This window comes from Dermacentor variabilis, chromosome 1 (assembly GCF_050947875.1).
Source record: "Dermacentor variabilis isolate Ectoservices chromosome 1, ASM5094787v1, whole genome shotgun sequence".
Classification (NCBI taxonomy): Eukaryota; Metazoa; Arthropoda; class Arachnida; order Ixodida; family Ixodidae; genus Dermacentor; species Dermacentor variabilis.
The window spans coordinates 235610120-235632386 of NC_134568.1; the positions used below are offsets into that span (position 1 = coordinate 235610120).

Consider the following 22267-nt stretch of genomic DNA (forward strand, 5'->3'; position numbering starts at 1 on the left):
GCAAATAGCTTGGCTTGAAACACAGAAACCTTTATTGCTCAGTGTATTAAGAAAGTCAATTTATGTGCGTGATATAGTGACTGCACCACAGCAGTTTAAAGTGTGTGTACTTACCATAACAAATGCAAAGATGACAGTGATGGGAAAGCAAAAAAATAAACTCACGTGATATCAATTGAAGTAAGGCATTGGTTACTACCAAGTGCATTAATAACAAGACACAATTCGCCACGAAGCTTTGAGTCCGCCAATGAAAGATATTCAAGAGAGGAGTCCTTTTCTTGAATCAGCTGCACAACTGCTTCCATTACACGAGTTACGTGCCTGAAAAGAAAACAAAGACCACACATTTCATTAAAAGCCTTCCTAATAACTCAAGGTACAGCCTATAGCTAAAAAGTAAATGCCGGTCAGTTGTTGTCAGCAATGTGCAGCTGGCCTTTACTTTCGTCCAATAGGCTTTGCGATAGGCCTTACCGACTCCTCCGACGTTGGTGAGAGGGAGACGGGAGAGGGGTGACAAAGGCACGATGTGTGGGTAGACAACACAAAGGCAGGTGTGGCAAAGCAGCTTGCTTTTTTTTCACCCAAGGATTTCGCATTACTTTCCCTTTTGACACATACCCAGTAACCGGACTTTATTATGATAACTGGCAACGTAGCATGGGAGCATTGTAGAAGTGTCAATACTTTTCTGGGTCACGAAACTTCCGGCCAAGTTTGCTATAGGGACAGCAGCTAACACTAGGGGCGCCACTGCAAATAAGGAGGCTACGATCACCGATGTCATTGACTGGCTTTGGCTGTTTATATATAGCCTTAACAAGAGGGCGAGCTAAAGTCCTTCGAAGCAAACCCCCTTCACTTTGCGCTGAAGGATGCCTCACCAAAAAGAATTTTGCCAGTGAAACACGGTACGGTGCGGCTTCCATGTGAAGCTGCCTGACACACACCAGATAAAAATATATGGGCAGTGCGCTGACCGCCACATGTCGCGCTTTATCATGCATGTCGCACGAAATGGTGTTTGTAGTGGCGTTGTTGTCTTTAACTACGAATGTGTCTAGCAAACCTTAGCTCTACTAGAGTGCACTAGAATATTTAGCTCCACCCACAGCCAGTCTGGAGTGCACATCTGGTCAGACGCCTGTCGTGCATTCCAGACTGATGGCGCTTCACCGCATGCACACTACCAGAGGCGAGCACAGTGATGGCAACATCTGCAACGGGCCTAGCGGCATGTGTTTGATAGTATGGCTGCAACAAAAATTCACGCCGAGACAAATGAGCTGCCCGCTAAATATAATAAACTACTTTGAAAGCAATAAAATTATTAACAAGACAACAAAGTGCTTTGAGAAATTTTCAGTTGTTGATGGGCTGCACACAAGGCTGCACCTTTACACCCATAAAGTTGTTTGGATATTTCCCCTTTCACAAGGGGCTCTTACCTAAAATGAGATGCTCCTTTCTCATGTGTCACCCCGTGTGAACGTCTTTCTGGCAGATGTCCCTTAGTTCAAAAGACTTTGGTGTGCCCATGTGCCAGGGGTATTAGAATAGACGGGTTTAGGCTTGATCACACTAGGCCAACATGATGCCAATTTTGGTCTGCAGTGTGCGCAACTTTTCGTGTTTGAATAACTAATTATCCGAGCGGTGCATTTGTTCACACCGGCGGCATGTACAGCTACAACTGGTTGTTCACTTCAAACACTGTATAAACCACGCAGTGCTGACACAAAACAACAAAATATTACAAGACATGCCGGTCTGCAAATGTGAGCACTGTCAAACTACCCGAGAATAGTTACATGATAGCATGACATGAGCGACCGACGGCTACATGGGCCCCTTTGAAAAAAGCAACTGGTAAGAGGGGTGGGGGCGGGGGCGTAACTTTTTTTTAGCAGCATGGCTAATGTTAGCTGAGACAAGTTTCGGCAGCTCATTTCATCCTTCCCTCTGTAGCCTAAACAACACTTCTGCACACAAGAAGTCTTTGGTATTGTTGTCCGAGCTCCTGAAGAACATTTGAGCTTTCTGCACACGCAAAAAAGCCAAGAGTGCGTAAAGCCGCTACAAAAATCACATGAAAACACCGGTCAGCTGCTTCGTCGCTTGCTAAGTACCCCCTCAACGTGCCTCTTCTGAACCGGCGGCACTGCCACATGGCCACTGTTGGGAGCATATGAAGCTTTCCCATAGCATGAAGAAGTTTCGTGACTGAAGTTTCGGACTGACTATAGTAAGCAGTTTAATTTACTGTAGAACAAATACAAAAGTTATATCCAATTATTGCTAAAGGCTGTATCGTTATAAGTGGGTTCAACTGTACATTTTAGTGCCAAAGAGAGATGAGTTCAATCAAAGGGACAGAGTGAAAGAGTGAGCAGGTTGAAATGAATTCAAAGTTTGAGTAGTACGAAAGATTTTACTTCCAATGTGCCTGATATTCAATGTTGTGGTGGCTGTCGCAGACCCTTCAGACCAAACAGTGCACTCAAATATGATGCAAGTGAAGTGCAAAAAACAGTGATAGATGGAGGGTACAACACATTTGCTAACTTCAACAAATTATTGATTATTAGTGTTATTATTAAGTTAGCGCATGTGTTGTACCCCCCTCCTCTCCGTTTTTTGCATTTCACTTGCAATAGTATGTCGTAACAACTAGGCCGAATTTGCACCCTTCTTATGGTACAGCATTCATGCAGGATAGATTTGTGCACTATACAAACGAAGTTTTGCTTAAAAAGTGACAGCCAATCACAAACTTCCCTTTTGATGATAATACATGTTATATCAAGTAGCAATGCATCACAGGCAAATGCTAACTTGGTAAAACTGACATAAAGAGAGGACCATATCTGACGCTAAGCTTTGCACATAACCAACCACCATAACACTGCATACATATTTTATATGTGCGATGTCTTTGTAAAAAGGACACTTAACAGTAAGACAAAGGAAACAAAAACGAACCACAAGGACAAAGGTGCTGTACTTGTATGGTTCTTTTTTTTTTGTCTTTGTCAGGGTGTCTACCAAGTTGACATTTCCAAATTCCCTGAGTTATCCAGGTTTTCCCTGAGTGCCTTTGTGAAATAAATAAAAAGGAGATGCATACAGAAGCAAATATTTTCGAACGTGAGCTGTTTCTATCAACTCATAGCAAGCTCAGTGGTATGGGGCCCGAACTTTGTCACAATTGAGATTCTCTCACAACAGCTCGTAAGTCAACCTCAAGTGTCCTGACATACTCTCAGCCCGCGCACGACGCCTAAGTGTTGTGTTTCACTGCTCTAAAGAGTTTATTTTGGTTTGGATGAGGGACACCTGAATCTCGGCATCAACCAACACTTTGTTTTTTGAGCTCAAGATCCTTAAAAACGGCAACAGCAAGTTTGCTTTCACATTCATCCCTCAATGCTTAGGTCCTTTCTGTTCTTGGCCTCCTTCCGCCACTCGTTCGCCCCACGGAGAATTTGAAGCATCTTCTTGGTCAGTTGCACAGTCCACGTCCGATTTTTTTTACTCCCTAGGAACCACAAAAACGTCCGAAAAATCGGCCAGTTGGAAAAAATAAATGCATGTCATTTATTGCCTTTAAGGGCTCAAACTGACACAGGCACATTCGGAAACACTCTGAAGGCCTGTCGGTAGATGCATTAGGCATATCGGTGCTCGTACTGTGACAGGAAATACCGGGTGCAAGCGTGTATAATTAAGGAATACGTACTGTGTCCCGTGGCAATAGCCCCTTTCCAAGCTTGTTATGCTTCACTACCATACTTTTGTGTATGCTTCACCAAGTAACATTTCTGTACAGAGGCGAAGCTGACTTTCAGGAACCGGAATTGTGCAACGCACCGTGCTTTCCAAGCTTCTAAGCGAATCGCGAGGACCACAAAGACAGAGTTGGTGCTGTTGCTGACAGCAGTCAATTTCTTCAATGAAAAACATGGCACCCAACGGCAAGAAGCTTAATAGCGAATGTTGAAGCAGCTAGGTCTAGCGTTGCCACAGTGGTAGCCATGGCTGCCACTGCATCAGCGTGCGAGCGCGCCGGTTTGAGGTGGTGAGGTAATCAAAACGGCAGCGGTAGTGGTGGCTTTGATTAATGGCATTTCAGACCTACAGTCACGGTAAAAAGTCCGGCAAATTGGACAGCGAAGGGTTCTTGCGTCCGAAATTTCAGACTTTCTGATACATTGACTCTATCAGGTATGTGGTGGTGCCACGAAGCTTTCCAAATTATCGGGCATCCCGGAAAGTCGGTCATTGACTGTACACTGGCAACACCTCCAGCCGACGACAGGGCGTCAAAGACGATTCATTATGATTCCTGTCTGTTACTCGAGCCAGCATTACCGCAACTTTCGACCCTTTCAATAAAATTACAGCAAATTTTCCCTGACAGAGGCACAAATTCCCCGAGTTCTCCCCGAGTTTTTCCAGAGTACTCAAAATCACTGAGAATTCCTAGTTTTCCCGGTTAGTAGACACCCTGCATTGTTGAAGCTTGCTGTGAAGCTTGATTTTTAACAAGATGCACCAACCAACCAAACAAGCTTACTGTTAATGTGATGGCAAATGCTACGTGCATTACATTCTTCCTGCTGGCCGCCAGACTGTACAATGTAAAAAACCAATCCTAATTTTACTACTGTTTTCTATTTTATCAATAGTACAGGTATGTTTTAGAAAAAGTAGACAACTATTCAGCAAATTGTGGACAACCAAATTGCTCTCCGTCAATTTGTACAGTGCAAAAAGATAACAATTGATCACCTTTTTATTTACTAATACCTTCCACAGTTCTTTAGACATGCATCATTTGGAAAAAGATTCAACAGTGACCAGGATGTGTCAACCATACTGAGAGTAAATACAGCCAAGAAATCACAATCTAATTAGCTGACACTTGACCACTGAAAAGTAACATCACTCTTACTTTGTCTTCATGTTTGTGAAGTTCCTTCCTATTGAAAGCCGTTTGATGGATTGATTTTTTCCAACAGCTGCCACAATGTTGGCTAAATCTTGGTCAAAATCTGAAGGAGAAAAGACCCAATGTAGACACACAGTAAATATTCATACCATTTTCAAAGTGTACAGGCATGCATGACCAGGAATGTCACAAAGCTCTATGGCAGGGCTTGATGAAACTCCCGGTACTTTATCATTAGGATGAGTGATCTTTTTTACAGCTTTGGAGCACTGATGATGCAAAAGAAGCCCCATCACATGACCCAAAGCCAGCTTTTGAAAGCATTTGAACATTTCATGTAATAAATAAAATAATGTGGCCAGCATGCTATGATAAATACACAACTGTTTTATCTACAATTAATATAAACTGGTATAAAATGTGAGCATACACAGTAATCCCTCGTTATAACGAAGTCAGTGGGATGGTAAAAATCTTGTTAAGCGGTAATTCGATATAAGTGCCCACTTGAGAAAACCTAAAGCAGTCAAGCTTTAATTGTGCCACAACTGTGAGGAAGTCAAAATACAATGTATTCAATGAAGCAAAACTTTATTCAGGTGAAAAAAAGGCAGTCAGCCTTGGCTGTTTCAAGTTCTTACTGGGCGCAAGCAACCCCTGCTCGAATTTGATCAAGTGTTGCACGAGGTCGTGGTTACCACCAATGTATTCAACCTTATTTTGCAGCAGGCATATGTACTCCCGCGTCTGCACCATAGCTGGCACTTCACGTGGCTCTTCATCCTCGTCGGGGCCACCAACAGTGTCAATTAGTATCTCTGCATCTGTCGCTGGGGCAACCACGAGAGCAGCAGCGTCAGCAAACGCGAATGTCTTGAAGTCGCCTTCTACCTCTTGGCCAGCAATTTTATGAGCAGCCTCGTACAGGTCGCTGCAAGTCCGGTCATCGTCAGGTCCGTTGACGATGGCATGGGAATAGGTGGCGTGCGCAAAGCAGTTGGCAACATTAAAAGGTGAGAGTTCTTTCCATGAAAAGTTCAGCAAATGGATTGCACCAAGCAAATCAATGTTGTACCTCTTGCTGGCCCGCTGTGAGCATGCGCTGCAAAAGGGACTTGCAGTGCAGGTTCCGGATTGTCTCAATGATGTCCTCATCCATCGGTCCAAGTAGTGCAGTTGTGTTTGCAGGCAAAAATTCCACAGCAATCACCTTGAGTTTGTCAATCTTCCTGTGGCTCGGACAATTGTCAATTATGAAAAGCCCTTGCCAATTCTTAGCGTTGAACCGACTATCCAGAAGGCACAGAAAGTCTTCAAAAATAGCAGCAATCATCCATGTTCGCTTGTTACTTCTGTAGATGCATTCAATGGGCATAGTTGCATTTTGGAAGTACTGCAGCTTCTCTGCCTTCCCCAGTATAAACAAGGGAAGTTTGTCCTTGCCTGTTACATTGGCACCAAACAGCACTGTGACAAGCTCCTAGCTCTGTTTTCCTCTGGATGAGGATGCGCCAGCGGTCATGAACATGCGATTCGGTAGCATCTTGTAGAAAAATGCCGCCTCATCTAGGTTGTAGATGTTTTTGTCTTCATACTTTTCAAGTAGAGCTTGGAGCCGATGTTGGCACTGTACCGAGCCATTTATCACTGTAGACCACAAAAGCACACATGAGGCACGCCTAACGAAGCACTCCGAATAACACAGAATCACATGGCCTGCAGCACGGATCCAAATGCACACCATCAGCGCCATCAGATCCATCAGCGCCAAAGTGACTGAACGCAGTGGGCAATGAAGAAGGCAGAAGCTTCAAAATGTCGTCAGGGCATCTAACTTTCCTCGTCAGAGCACGCTGGTGATGGTGACGGTTGCAGTGGTGGGCTTGGCATCGGCTTCACGTGTCGCGGAAAAAAGGCGATTGGAGTTGTGGAGACCAAGAGGCAGGAACTGTGGAAGGGCACCCGTTGGTGGAAGATGGTGCTCGGGAGGGCAGGCTGGAAGACAGCAGCTTTAGAGGAGCAGCGACATTGAAACTGGCAGTGAGGAGGCGAGGAGTTGACATGAAGGCAAGTCAGAGGAGTGACTGGCGTCCAAAGGGCTTGGAGACTGGAGGGCGAATGGGGAGGGGAAGGCAGTGGCCGCTTTTATGGGGGGGGGGGGGGGCTGCAAAGGTTACAGAAGACTATGACAGTATCGTGCTGGAAAGTGCCGCAAATGTCGTGGCTTGAGTCTGAAGTTGTGTTGGTACGCAGCGTGATCATGAAAACTGAATGGTTTTGCAGTAGAGGCTTTGCATAATCACTGGGCAATCTTTTCCCAAAGTGTACAGCCGTGAAGTTTGCAAAACGAAAGATATTCGGCGCACTGTTGTCGACAACACTGTGCTAATTCTGCTCTTTCAGTGTCAGTGTTCACGCACCGTTGTGCCCGTGCCATTGACAAATGTTTAGGAACAAAACTCAATGACCCTACCATGCATTCAGACCATTTGTCTAAGGTCGGATGGCGCGAATCAAGCATGGCCGGCTCAAGAAAATTGCTGGGGAAACACCAGCTTGCATTGACTGGCCATGTTGACAGGCTGACTCGGCGCTGGCGACACTCTGATTTTTCATGTTTTCGGCAAGTCATCATTTGATTTGCACTGTCAAAAGTGCAATGAAGCTAGGGGCACTGTTTTACTGCGATGCAGGTCGATTGTGGAGAGTGGCGAGCGAATTTCTCGACTGGCTTCCCCAAAGTCGTCGTCCCGATTTGTTAACGTAGCTCCTCGCGTTGAATGTGGCACTTATAATCAGAGGGACACTTCTTTTGTGCTTTTTGGCAGGTTTCAGTGTCATAAGTGCTCTTTAGAGCGGTAAAACTTTGCTTATCGAGCATACCCCATGTAATGCTATGGCGCAAATCTGCCCATGGTCTTTTGGCCACTTTTCGGCCTGCTGTTTTCTGGCATCGCAAAGTGCCAGGAAAACTTTATTAGGTGAAAGAGCATGTGAATATTTCAACATTTCTCTGCTCAACACAGCTCCTTACCACAGCAACAGCATGTTCAATTTATTTTGTGACAAGTCTGCACATTCGAGATAGATTACAGGTAACACTGCTAAAAATAATATGGAGGCTGTAAGACTACTTTTTATGAGATGCCAATTTCTTTTTTCTGTATTTAACTGCCAGATCATTGTGCCATTTAACATTTGTTCTACGACAAGATTTTTTGCACCATATAAGCTATGCTACATAATGCACAAGTGCATTTAAATTGAATTGTAACTGCACAGTAGGTTATTAACACTTCAGTCTAGAGTTCCACGGACCAAAACTATGATCTGATATGAGGCATGTCGTGGCAGAGGTCTTCTGATTAATACAGGCTACCTAGAGTTCTACAACATGCACTCAAAGCATGGTACATGAATGAATGAATGAATGAATGGTGTTTATTGGCGCAAGGGCCAGGTATGGCCAAAGAGCGCCAGGTCCGTGCTGATGCGTTTGCAATGTAGTTATGTGTTATATGAGGTTGATGTGACGTGGCAGTAAAGGGGCCTTGAAAATAGGCGTTCTAGAGTGTGTAAAATTTAACTGCAATAAGCTTATGTCAGTGACAAATGACACTTTCTATGAGCATTATAATCCATCATGAAAGAATGATGCAAAATAGAAAATATGTGAAATGGTAAAATTACCTGGAGCACTACTGCCTCGCCAGAGCCTCTGAAACACAAGGGCCTAGAGGCATGTGCTATACGAAACAGCTATCATTGCAGTATCCTCTGAAGAGAGGAGACGCTACGAACGTGTGGAGCTAATAACACGCAACACAACATCTTTCAGAAAACCTAGGACTGCGTTGGTGTCAAAGAGCGGTTCTGGGCCGAGGAACATTACAGGATGAAGGGAGATGTGCTGCCGGTATGCTAGGGGAAAATGTTTCTTTCTCTCAAATTCGGCTGCCCGACGCTCCAGGAGGATGTGGAGGATGATCAGCCTCTCCCTGCATCTACCACAGGTTGGATCATTTTCAGTGAGCAAAAAGTTATGCATGCCAAATGTGTGTCCTATTCTGAGATGACAGAATAGGACATCTGTATGCAGTGATTTTGTTGAGGAGGGCCAAGAACCTAACTGTGGCTTTATCACGTGCAGTTTGTTATTTATTTCTTTGTCCCACATGTGTTGCCAGTGGTTTCGTAGTTTCCTTCTTAAGAAAGGCTTCAGATCTGTGACAGGGACCGAAGCAGTAGAATTAACCGCATGGAATGAAATTGATGTGGCCATCTGGTCCGCTAGAATGTTACCCTCGATGCCCCTATGTCCAGGCACCCAGCATATAATCACATGTTGGTTAGATATATATGCTTAACACAGGACGGAATAAAGTTCATTAATTACCAGATTTTTGTGGTTACAGAATGACATCAAGGCCTTCACAACACTAAGGGAGTCCGTATATATAACTGATTTCTGGAGTTTTGATTTCTTTATATGCTTTACAGCCGACAATAGTGCGTAGGCCTCAGCCGTAAATATACTAGTTTCCGGATGCAGTACATTGGATTCCAAGAAGGATGGACCGACGGCTGCATAGGACACCCCGTCATGTAACTTCTATGCGTCTGTGTAGAACTCTGTGCAGGAGTGTTTGTACTGGAGTTCCCAGAAATGCATTTGGATTTCAATCTCTGGAGCGTGCTTTGTAACTTGCATGAAAGATGTATCGCATTGTATCAGCTGCCACTCCCAAGGAGGTAGCAGTTTGGCTGGATGCATTAGGCGAAGCTCGAGGAGTGGGACATGCATTTCATCACTAAGCTCCCTCACACGCAGTGAGAAAGGCTGTCTTACAGAGGGACGATTGCGAAAGAGTGTAGCATATGTCATATCGTTAACAGTACTAAAACACGGATGTTGAGGATTAGAGTGGACTTTCAGAAAATATGCTTGGCTGATGTATGTTCTCTGCAGATGAAGTAACCACTCATTTGATTCTACTATGGCAAAGAAGTCCGACACGGCTGTGGACGACACGAAGGACGCGGACAAGAAGACGCAACAGCGTAGGCTTAGCCAGTACAAAACCAGGAACAGCGTCTAGACCGAGCCCCACTTCAGTAGCGCTTGCGATCCGGCTGCGGAGCTCGGCACGGCGCACTTCTTCTTCCTTACAACTTCCCCCCCTCGCTGAAGACGGAGCCGCACAGGAGGCCTAAGGCGTGGTGAGGACGAAGGGCTCGTGATACGGCTTGAGCCGATCTACGTGCACAATTTCGCGGCCTCGGCGGCGCAGGTCCGTAGGGGTCGTCAGAGGTTCGATAGCATAGTTCACAGGAGAAGTTTGGCGTAGAACCCGGTAAGGTCCATGGTATCGGGATAAAAACTTGGAGGAGACACCTTGTGTCGAAGTAGGAGGCACCCACAACCAAACAAGAGCGTCAGGCGAAAACTGGTGGTGGGGGCGCCCGCCGTCATGACGAACTTTCTGTAGCGCTTGTTCTTGCGTTGTAAGGGAGCGAGCGAGTTGCCGACATTCTTCTGCATACCGGGCGGCTTCGGAAGCCGGTGTACCCTCTGAGAAGTCGGGATGGTAAGGGAGAATAGTATCGATGGGAAATGATGGTTCGCGGCCATATAGAAGAAAGAAGGGAGAAAAGCCCGTCGTTGACTGGGGTGCCGTGTTGTAGGCGTACGTGACATAGGGAAGGATGAGGTCCCAGTTGGTGTGGTTGGAGGCGACATACATTGAAAGCATGTCGCCAAGAGTTCGGTTAAAGCGCTCTGTCAATCCGTTTGTTTGCGGGTGATATGCAGTGGTACAGCGATGAATAACGCGGCATTCAGCGAGAAGTTCTTGAATGACGTCGGCGAGAAAGACGCGACCTCGGTCACTCAGGAGTTCGCGGGGAGCGCCGTGACGTAGAACGAAACGGTGAAGCAGGAAGGAAGCAACGTCACGAGCCGTCGCGGCTGGTAGAGCGGCCGTTTCTGCATACCGCGTGAGGTGGTCTACAGCTACAATCACCCAGCGATTGCCAGCAGCTGTGTATGGCAGAGGCCCGTAGAGGTCTATCCCAACCCGGTCAAAGGGCCGCGAAGGGCATGGCAAAGGTTGCATTGGTCCAGAAGGGTGGCAAGGATCAGGCTTGCGGCGTTGACATTCTGTACAAGAGCGAATGTACTTGTGCACAAATGTGTACATACCACGCCAATAAAACCTATGACGTAGTCTGGTGTAGGTCTTGAAGAGACCAGCGTGTGCGCACAGAGGGTCGGCGTGGAAAGCGGCGCATACATCAGCGCGGAGCTGCCGAGGTATTACAAGCAGCCATTTGCGGCCGTCGGAACTGTAGTTCAAAACAATTCCGTCACGGATGGTGAAGTGCGAAGCTTGTCGGCGTAACGCTCGGGATGGTGGGCGTGCAGGTGAATTGGAGATGTAATCTATCAAAGACGAAATCCAGGAGTCCTTGCGCTGCTCCAAAGCCATGTCCACAGAAGCGAATGGGAGAAGTGGGTCGTCTAGGACAGACACACTGACAATGTCGGCGTGGACAGGCGAGCGCGAAAGAGCATCGGCATCGGCGTGCTTCTTGCCTGAGCGGTAGACAACCCGGATATCGTACTCTTGGAGCCTCAGTGCCCACCGGGCTAGGCGGCCGCAGGGATCCTTGAGAGACGACAACCAGCAAAGGGCGTGGTGATCGGTAACGACATCGAAGGACCGGCCGTACAGGTATGGGCGAAATTTTGTGATGGCCCAGATGATCGCGAGACATTCTTTTTCCGTGACGGAATAGTTCGCTTCAGCTTTCGTCAGAGTACGGCTTGCGTAAGCAACAACATATTCTTGGCAGCCGGGCTTGCGCTGGGCGAGCACAGCGCCAAGACCAACACCGCTAGCATCCGTATGGATTTCCGTGAGAGCAGTTGGATCGAAATGGCGCAGTATCGGCGGTGTTGTGAGCAGGCGACGTAGCGTCGCGAAGGCATCATCGCAAGTCGGGGACCACGCGGAAAGAGTGGGGTCTCCCCGAAGAAGCTCTGTCAGAGGTGCCATAATCGAAGCGAAATTTCGAATAAAGCGGCGGAAGTACGAGCAGAGGCCAATGAAACTGCGCAAGTCTTTTAGAGACGTCGGCTTCGGGAATTCTTTAACAGCACGGAGCTTAGCGGCATCAGGGAGAACGCCGTCCTTCGACACGACATGTCCGAGAATTGTCAGCTTGCGTGCCCCAAAGTGACATTTCTTTAGATTTAGTTGGAGGCCAGCGTCACTGAGACAGCGTAAAACCTGCTCCAAGCGATGAAGGTGAGTAGGAAAATCTGGTGCGAACACTACTACATCATCCAAATAACACAAGCATGTGTTCCACTTGAGACCTCGAAGAATAGTGTCCATCATCCGCTCAAAAGTCGCGGGCGCGTTGCAAAGTCCGAAAGGCATCACACGAAATTCGTATAAGCCATCTGGTGTGATGAAAGCAGTTTTAGGCTTATCTTCTGCAGCCATAGGCACCTGCCAATAACCAGAGCGTAGATCGAGGGAGGAAAAGAACTCTGCACCTTGTAAGCTGTCGAGGGCGTCGTCGATCCGCGGCAATGGATAAACATCCTTTCGGGTTATTTTGTTTAGGCGACGGTAATCCACGCAAAAGCGGATCGAGCCATCCTTCTTTTTAACTAAAACAACTGGCGATGCCCATGGGCTGTCGGACGGTTCAATGACACCACACTTTAGCATGTCACCTACTTGCTCATCAATGACGCGTCGTTCTGTCGATGAGACGCGGTAGGGTCGCTGCCGTAGCGGTGAGTGAGAACCGGTGTCAATACGGTGACATACAGTTGTCGTTCGGCCCAGAGAAGTGCTATGGCTGTCAAAAGCAGGGCGAAATTTCTCGAGGAGACGGAGAAGGTCATGGCGTTGCGTGGGGCTTAAGGCGTTGTCGATGACGTGGCTGAAAACGTCTTCAGGCGATGTGGCAGGTACGGGACTACGGGAGAGGGTGTTGACCCCTGACGATCTAACAGGAAGTTCCGTCGTGGTAATGGTGTCGTAAGGCTCCACGGAGCCGAGAGATTCACCGCGAAGCAACGCAATCGGGAATGGGAAGTGGTTGTGTATAGGAAGGTGAGTAGCACCAGCTTGAAGGCTAAGTAACGCAGTTGGGAGTGGTGAGAGGTGGCGGTGAACGAAAGCAGTGGAAGGCGTGAAGAGTACGGTAGAGTCGGAGGCAACGGAACAGGATACAGGTGCCAGAACGGATGCATGCGGAGGTATATGGATGTCGTCAGTGAGGGACAACTTGGTGCAGGAAAGCAAAACGTCATCAGATACGGCATTGCCAAGTGAATAGAAGGCGACTTCTGCACGGGAGCAATCAATAACAGCTTGGTGACGGGAGAGAAAGTCCCAACCTAAAATAATATCGTGGGAACAGTGGGGAAGAACGACGAACTCGACTGTGTAGAGCACTCCTTGAATTTCAAGTCTGGCGGTGCACGCAGCCACCGGCTGGACGTGCTGTGCTGTGGCCGTGCGGAGTAAAGGACCGAAGAAAGGCGTCGTGACTTTTCGTATTGAGTGGCATAGTTTTTCGGCAATGACAGATATGGCGGCACCTGTGTCAATGAGGGCAAGCGCAGAGACTCCTTCAACAGTGACATCAATAACGTTGGGCGGCGAAAGAAGAGGGCTTGAGCGTTTGGACGATGACGCAGTTCTTGCCTCGGGAACTGCGCCACTTAGTTTTCCGTGTCAGCGGTAGAGGGACGTCGACGCATCGGGGAGAGCGAGCGACGATGAGGTGAAGGAGAACGGCGGTCGGAAACCGGGCGAAGGCTTGGGCGGGGAAGGGGTAAATCGCGGTCTGGAGCGCAAGACGACGGATGGGCGTACGCGGCGGTGCGTGGGTCGTCACGGGGATGAAGTGGACGGCGGCGGCACAGGCGTGCGACGTGTTCGGGAATACCGCACGAATAGCAGATGGGCCGATTGTCCGGTGTGCGCCAGGGATTAATCACTCGATGGGCTGGAGGTCGTGGCGGCGTGGGGGTAAAAACAGGGCTAGGCATCGGAGGCGAAGCCCGGAAGGTCGGTGGTCGTGGTTGTGCGACGGCGTCGGCGTAAGTCAATGGGGCGGTGAGTTGAGGCGCCCGTTCCAGAGGAAGGACCTCGGACAATTGTTCTTCTATAACGTGTCGTAGGGTTGGGCTAAGGGACGAACTTGACTCCGGTGGGTTGGAGATCAGGGAGAGCTGGCGAGCAACTTCTTCCCGGACGAAAGCCTTGATTTGCGAGAGGAGGGTGGCATCTGGAAAAGGAGAGGTCAAGCCGGACAATGATTCCTGATGGGGAACAGGACGGCGGGTGAGGAGGCGTTGACGGCGGAGCTCGTCATAGCTTTGGCACAGTTCAATAACTTGTGCAACAGTAGAGGGGCTCTTGGAAATGAGCATCTGAAACGCGTCCTCGTCGATACCCTTCATGATGTGTTTGATTTTATTGCCCTCAGTCATGGATGCATCGACGCGTTTACAGAGATCGAAGACATCTTCGATGTAGCTCGTAAAGTTCTCACCAGGCTGCTGAGAGCGCGACTGCAGACGCTGTTCGGCACGAAGCTTTTGCACAGCAGGGCGGCCAAAGACCTCGCTGAACTTTGTCTTGAACACCGTCCAGCTTGGAACTTCGCTTTCGTGGTTCCGAAACCACAAGTGGGCAATTCCGGTGAGGTCGAAAGGGACGGTGGTCAATTTCGTGATGTCATCCCAGTGGTTGTTCCGACTGACGCGTTCGTATGATGAGAGCCAGTCATCAACGTCGTGGTCGTCAGAGCCGCTAAAGATAGGAGGGTCCCGCTGGCGGAACGTGCCGGGGCATACGGTAGACTGGGGAGCAGGTGGTGGTAAGCTCGTGGCGCTTTTGGTGGTCATGATGGCAGGGAGAGTCCGGCTGCGCAATTCCAGGATTGCAGGAGACCCAGCAAACCTCCACCAATTATGGCAAAGAAGTCCGACACGGCTGTGGACGACACGAAGGACGCGGACAAGAAGACGCAACAGCGTAGGCTTAGCCAGTACAAAACCAGGAACAGCGTCTAGACCGAGCCCCACTTCAGTAGCGCTTGCGATCCGGCTGCGGAGCTCGGCACGGCGCACTTCTTCTTCCTTACACTACATATAAACTTTCAATGGGACTTGCTCTGAAAGCGCCCATGGCCAGTCGGATTCCCAGATGGTGGACCGGATCTAGCCTCTTTAGTGTGCTCGGGGTGGCAGAATGATAGATCACAGCACCGTAGTCCAATCGTGACCGAACGAGGCTCTTGTAAAGATTCATTAAACATTTCCTGTCGCCGCCCCATGTTGCGTGGGATAAAACTTTCAGTAAGTTCATTGTTTTTAAGCATTTGACTTTGAGATACTTTATGTGTGGAATGAAAGTTAGTTTAGAATCAAGTATGATGCCTAAGAATTTGTGTTCTTTGTTCACAGGTATTCGCTCACCATACATTTAGAAACTGGGATCTACAATGAGCCCTCTGTTTCTCATGAAAAGCACGCAAGAACTCTTGTTGGGGGTTCACTTTAGATCCATTTTCGTCTGCCCATTTGGACACTTTGTTCAAGCCCTGTTGTACTTGCCTCTCACATACTGTAAGGTTGCAGGATTTGAAACCTATCTGTATGTCATCTACATGAACAGAATATAAATTGCTGGCGGTAATGAAGCACGAAGGGTGTTCTCACTATAAAGAGCGTGCAGCTAAGCACACCTCCTGGAGGTACACCAGTTTCTTGTATAAAAGGTCGCGACAATACATTGCCGATTTTAACGCGGAAGGCATGTTTGGACAAATAGCTTTCCAGTATATTTAACATATTTCCACGAATGCCCACTTCTGCTAAGTCTTGCAAGATCCCATATCGCCACGTTGTGTCATATGCCTTTTCCATATCGAGAAATATCGATAAGAACTGTTTATGTATAAATGCATCCCGGATATTTCCTTCAATACGTACAAGATGGTCGGTTGTGGAGCGCCCTTCTTGGAAGCCGCACTGATAAGGATCAAGCCTTTTGCTCAGTTCAAGGAAATGGATGAGTCGCCGATTTATCATTTTTTCAAATACCTTACAAATGCAACTTGTGAGGGCTATCGGGCGGTAACTTGCCACTGAGGAAGGGTCTTTGCCTTGTTTCAAAACAGGGACCACAATGGTTTCTTTCCATGCAGTTGGAAGGTACCCCGCATCCCAGATAGTGTTGAAAAGTGTAAGTAGTGTAACTTGCATATCATTGTGCAAGTTTTTGAGCATTTCATACATGATTCTATCAGATCCCGGAGCAGAGCTCTTGCATGTACTCAAGGCAGCTCTCAACTCTGCAATACTAAAAGGACGGTTGAACGGTTCATTCTGCCGACACTTTCTTATGAGTGACTTACATTCTATTTGTTTATATTTGAGAAGGGGAAGCATGGTACATGAGTGCTTTCGTATTTTGCCTTAAGAATGCAGCTGCCACAGCCAGGAATTCAACCCACGGTGTTACGATCGGCAAGCAGGGGCAGTGACCTTCTGGCCTCTCCTGCACCACTGCGACAAATCGCTTCGTGAAGCTAACAATGCGTCCCCTCAGACAGACCTGCAGTGACAAGGCAAGACACGTTTGGCGGATTGAGTGTTGATTGTTGGTTCACTGTCGCAGTCACCGACAATGGAAACAAGAAACTCCTGGAAAAGGGCGTTCCACGGCATTTCCTCATGGATTCCAGCAACCGCCACGGCTATTTGACAGACGCTCCAGCTAATTGCTGGGTCCTCTATATTTCTGTCTATGAAGCTCCCCTCCTTTCTGTGTGTTCAGTGAAAAAAGGTGCGGGAGTGATTGTGTGAACCCCCACTCCCCCCCCCCCCAACACAGGTCCTTCCACAACTTTAGACACTCTGAATAGACGAAGGTGGGATGGCAGATTTCCCTGGCATAGGAATCTAGGAAGGACAGAGGGGATTTAAGTGGACTTTTTCAACTCCTCAGTGTGCTTCAATTCTGTCATGCTAGACTGTTGAGACGTAACCTTCTCCACTCCTCATGTAGATATCGTAAATAAACACAGTACTCCTCATTCTCAATGAGGACACGTTCCTCCCTTCCACAACGTCTTTAGCATGGATGAGTCGGACGACGGCACGGGCCAGCTACTCTTTTGACATGCCCGAAGCCAACTCTTACAACTGGCTGGCAGTGGCGAGACGGACTTTGCATCGTGGTGCTGTGTCTGCAGTGAGAGCTTGGTTTTTGCTGTCTCTCTAGGCTTCATTTTGTAGTTGTTCAGTTTAGAACAAGAGGGAAGATGGATTGCTGATTGTTAGCTAGGTTGTGTTTACCTAGCTCAGTTTAGTGAGCAGGACCAAGGCAGTAAAACACAAATCATGGATTTTATTACAATGCTGAGAGACAAATTGTAGGTTACCGGTGAGGAATTGGGCCTAGAGGTACACAAAGAAATGATGAAATCAGTCGGAGATATTAAAGCTGATTTCTGAACAGGCTAGTGAGGACGACATTGAAATTCAGTTAAAACTGTTTAGGAAAAGAGAGAAATGAGACAGAGAGAGAGAAAAACGGGACAGAGAGAGAAGAAAAGAAGAACAGGACAGAGAGGAATGCAAGAAAGATCACAAGTTAAGAAAAATGCAAATTGACCTTGAAAGTAAATGTTTGCAGTTGTCTCGAGCAAGTGAAGAAGCTCTGGAATGATCAAGTGAGGCAGAATCATACTGCATGGACGGGCTGTTAAAGCCATTTGAAGTCGGGAACGACATAGGCTTTTTCCTAGGAAATCTTGAAAAGACTTGTGAGAAGATGACCTTCGCTTCGAGTACATGGCCATAGCGGTTGCTGTCTATGTTGCCGTGTGAAGCTGCTGAAGTAATCGACAGACTCAGTGCGCAAGATGCACACAATTTTGTGAAGGTTGAGGCTAGCCACCTTTTGAAGAAGTACCACCTTTCAGATGAAGCTTTTCGGCAAAGGTTTCGAAGCAAAGTCAAGGATAGAGAACACACAAGAACTAGCGGAAAAGAACATAGCCATGGCACAAAAAAATGCCAAGCTCTATTAGGACAGGAATGCGAGGCTTCAAATGTTTAAGGCTGGGGACCAGGTAAGGATCCTCAGACCTTCAAGAAAGAACAAGCTTGAAGTTCACTGGGACGGACCCATTAAAGTGTTGCACAAACTTTTAGATACTAACTATGCTTTGAAAGTGCCTGGTCACAGGAAGGAGGTGAAAATACACCACAGCAATTTGATCAAGCCGTATGTGGAGCGGCGTGGAGTCGGTAACTTTACCATCAAAGAGCTGGATGGCATTATTACCAAGTATAATGAGGGTAAGGCAACCTATAACTCTGAAATCAGCCTGGAAGAAGTTGTAGAACACTCGGTAAGCATGGACGCTCTTAAAGTCGAGCAGCGAAACAAGCTAAAGGGGCTGCTAGAGGAATATCTTGATAGATTCAGCAATTGGCCATTAGAACCAAGACAATAAAACATGAAATAGCTAACATCAACCGCACTTGTGCGATCAAAGTCTTACAATGTGTCTCCACGACAGAGAGAAATCATGGAGGCAGAGATACAGCACATGCTTAAGTTAGGAGTTATTGAGCCCATTGAGAGTGACTACACATCGCTGCTCATACTTGTGGAATCCCCTAATAAAGACCCTCGTCCACGTGTTAAATGCCATCACCTGGGATCAGTTGTACACTATACCCAACATTGAGAAACAAATAGAAAGAGTCAGTACTGCTAAATACATTTCGACTCTAGATCTCATACGGTGATACTGGCAAGTTCCTATTTCCAGGCGCTATGCAGCATTTATCTCGCCTTTAGGCACTTTTCGCCCTCTTCTTCTTACCTTCGGGCTGAAGAACATGCCACTTAACTTCTCCGATTAATAAAGGGAAAATCGGACATCCACCCTATTGTAGCCATTGCTACAATGGAAACAAACCCATACGGGTTCCTTGAAAGAAGCTTTTTCCCTTTTTTCCTGATTTTCCCTTTATTAATTACTTCTCTCCACCTTGCAGGTTTCCGCATAACTATTATGTCGAACTACTGCCTTTGCTTCGAGTTGTTGACAAATTCGACTTCGCCCTGCCATCTGCTAGCCGCCTGGTTAGCTCAGATGGTAGAGCGGCTGCCCCGGAAAGGCGGTGGTCCCAGGTTCGAGTACCGGACCAGGACAAACTTTTCTTCAACTGTGAGGCTTTTCTTTCAAGGAACCCATATAGATTTCCATTGTAGTAACTGCTACGATTGGGTGGATGTCTGATTTTCCCTTTATTAATTACTTCTCTCCACCTTGCGGGTTTCCGCAGAACTATTATGTCGAGCTTCTCTAAGTTGATGGATAGTGTCCTAAAAGACTTGCAGGAGTTCGCATTGATATATCTTGATAGGTCAAATTTTTTTCTGACAGCTGGAAACAGCACGTATCGCGCCTCGAGGAGGCGTTCTCGCGGTTGAGGGAAGCAGGTTTGACAATGAAGGACTTATTTGGCCATGTTGTTGGCCAGGGCACGAGATGGTCGGCCGAGCTGAAAACAGCTACAATTGGAGATTTTTTCACATTTGCACACGGAAACAGACATTCATTCATTTTTGGGACTTGTTGGGTACTATCAACGGTGCATTCTGAATTACTTGCGAATAGCAAGTCCTTTAATGAACGCACTCCGAAAGGGAGCACCGAGTAACGTGCACTGGGATAAGGACAAAGAGAACACTTTCCAAGGTTTGAAAACGCTATTAGTTTCTTGTCCTGTGCTTTGCGTGCCAATCTATACAAAGGAATTCATAGTTCAGTGTGAGGTAAGTGACAGGGGAATGGGCGTGGTACTTAGGTCGGCGATGATAATGAAGAACATCCTGTTCTCTATGCGAGCCGTAAGTTAACTGTAGGAGAGGAAGCCTACAGCACTCCAGTGAAGGAATGCGCCTGTTTGGTTTGGGCAGCCCACAAGTTGTAGTGTTACTTGTACAAAACAAGATTCATCTTCGAGACTGACCACTGTCCTCTGACATGGCTTAATCAAATGTCACAAAAAAAAATGGCCACTTGCTCTGATAAAGTCTCACCATCCAACAGCACAACTTCACCGTTAGATATAAGAAAAGAAAGTTGCATAGCAATTCTGATGGCTTGAGCTGGCTAACTTGAAACTCGTTCTGCGTTAAGGGATCTCGACTAATTTTACAGCGAAGTTGTTTGCCTCTAGTTGGTCAGAATTTTTCGTGTCCGTCAGCAAGAAAAAACTGAACTGAAAAAAGTGCACCTCTACTTTGGAATCAGGCATACAACACACCAGCTCAGCATTCATTTCAATAAATAAAAGCACAAAACAAGTGTCAAAACTGCACGATGGGTGATAAGGCCCTTGCGAAAAATGCGAGGCATGTTCCTTCTTTTCACGTGTGTTTCCCGGTAAGAATTATGATTGTATAAGCAGCTCTGGTGGGAAAGGGGCAACAGTAGCATACGAATCAGTGAGTGACGTCGTGAAACTTCACATATAAAAGGGAGACCTGCCTAGCAATTCATTCAATTCATTGCAAGACCGCTATGGGAAGGCCACGCAAAGTTAAGACTACCGAAGAGCAACGTGAATACAATGAGCGTTGAACAGTGCAAAATCGTAATGCTCAACAATGGTGTTGTGCTCAGACTAGACAGAACAATAACATATTTCATATCCCCATTGACGTCATTCAAGTTGTTTTCTAACAGCTTTGCTAGCCATCCACTTTCACATGGTCGAGATGGCGAGTCCTTTTTTTTTTTCTTTTCTTCTCTTTTTTTTTTCAATTCAGGACGTTTCCCTTTCGTTCAGCAGGACTCTATGATTACTAACTTTGTCAGCACGAAATTTCTTCAAAATTTACATAGTGAAATGCAATATTGTTTCTGCGCTCATGTTTTCTTTGAAGCCTGGCGGGTCTAAAGTGATATCTCAGATACTGCATTGCTGTGCACAGGCGTGCTGTGGGGTTCACTTTGGTGATGCCCGTCATTGTGAGATGTTTTGGGGTGTATGTCAACATTTCGCAGCTGGTTGCTGCCAGCTACGTCATCCCCCCTCCCACCAGTCATTCTCTTAATGCCCAGCGACTATCAGCACTGGCCAGTCAAGGTTTCCTGTGCCATGGAGGAGCTGTTACGATCAGCCAGCAGGGGTGGTGCCCTTCTAGCCTCTCCTGCACCACTACGACAAATTGTTTCATGAAGCTAACAAAGCATCCTCTCGGACAGACCTGAGGTGACAACAAGGTGAGGCATGTTCGGCGGATCGAGTGTTGATTGTTGGTTCACTGTTGCCGTCACCGACGATGGGGGAAAGAAACTCCTGGAAAAGAGGATTCTACAGCGTTTCCTCATGGACTACAGTAACCACCACGGTCGTTTGACAGACGCTCCAGCTAATTGCTGGATCATCCCAGGAACCAAAACGCGCCAGTTTGAGCCAAACATGACAATCCCTGTCTATGAAGCTTCTCTCCTTTCTTTGTGTTCAGTTCCCCACTCCTCATGTAGATATTGTAAATAAGCCTAGTTTTCCTCGTTCTTGATAAGAGCATGTTGCTCGCTTCAGTGGACACAGCAACCCTGTCGTGACGATGACACCTAATGTGCCGCTCTTCGTGCCGATTGCTGCTGGATGCCTTATTCTCGCTTCGGCCTCAGGAACAACGATTTCGACAAGCAATGGATGCTGCTGGCGTGGCGCTGAATTGGGAGCTCCGGTGCCACTTCGTTTCGACAATGCTTTCGGTACCTTTCCTACGCCCCCAAATCTCAGCTGCTACGCATGTGCATGATGCCTACGGAGGACCGCGCAAAGCTACGATGACGTCATTCACCGATAAGTGGATCACCTCGTTGTTGGCTTTAAAAGAGCTACCAGCACCTGCTTTCTTCAGTGGACACGGCAACCCTGTCATGACGATGACACCTAATGTGCCGCTCTTCGTGCAGGTTGGTGGTCAAAAAGCAGGCTTTTCTAGCAATTCCTTAAGTCTTACTGTGTTGCCGTATCCACAAATAGTGCTGGATTGTTTGAATGGTGTGTTTTCAATGGCAAGCCTGTTACTTATGCATTCCAGAGATGTAGAAGAAAACCCTGGGCCTCCGTTGGAGGATATGGTTAAAGAAATGCTTCAGAACCAAAAAGAAATTTTGTCAAAAATTTCCGAAATTCAACAAAAGCAGGTATCATCAGAATTAAACATAACG

General features: G+C 47.1%; 1 protein-coding gene across 6 annotated transcripts in view; it reads right to left on the reverse strand.

The window, feature by feature from the left end:
- The window catches only part of LRR (capping protein regulator and myosin 1 linker 1 leucine rich repeat protein), a 228442-nt gene that overhangs the window by 114719 nt on the left and 91456 nt on the right, over window positions 1–22267 (reverse strand). For all 6 annotated transcript variants that reach the window (XM_075671458.1, XM_075671446.1, XM_075671465.1 and 3 more), the window contains 2 exons: window positions 4958–5057; window positions 166–324 (listed from right to left, as the gene is read on the reverse strand). In XM_075671458.1, coding sequence (XP_075527573.1) covers window positions 166–324; window positions 4958–5057 — 259 coding nt within the window. The remainder of the gene's footprint in view (window positions 1–165; window positions 325–4957; window positions 5058–22267) is intronic.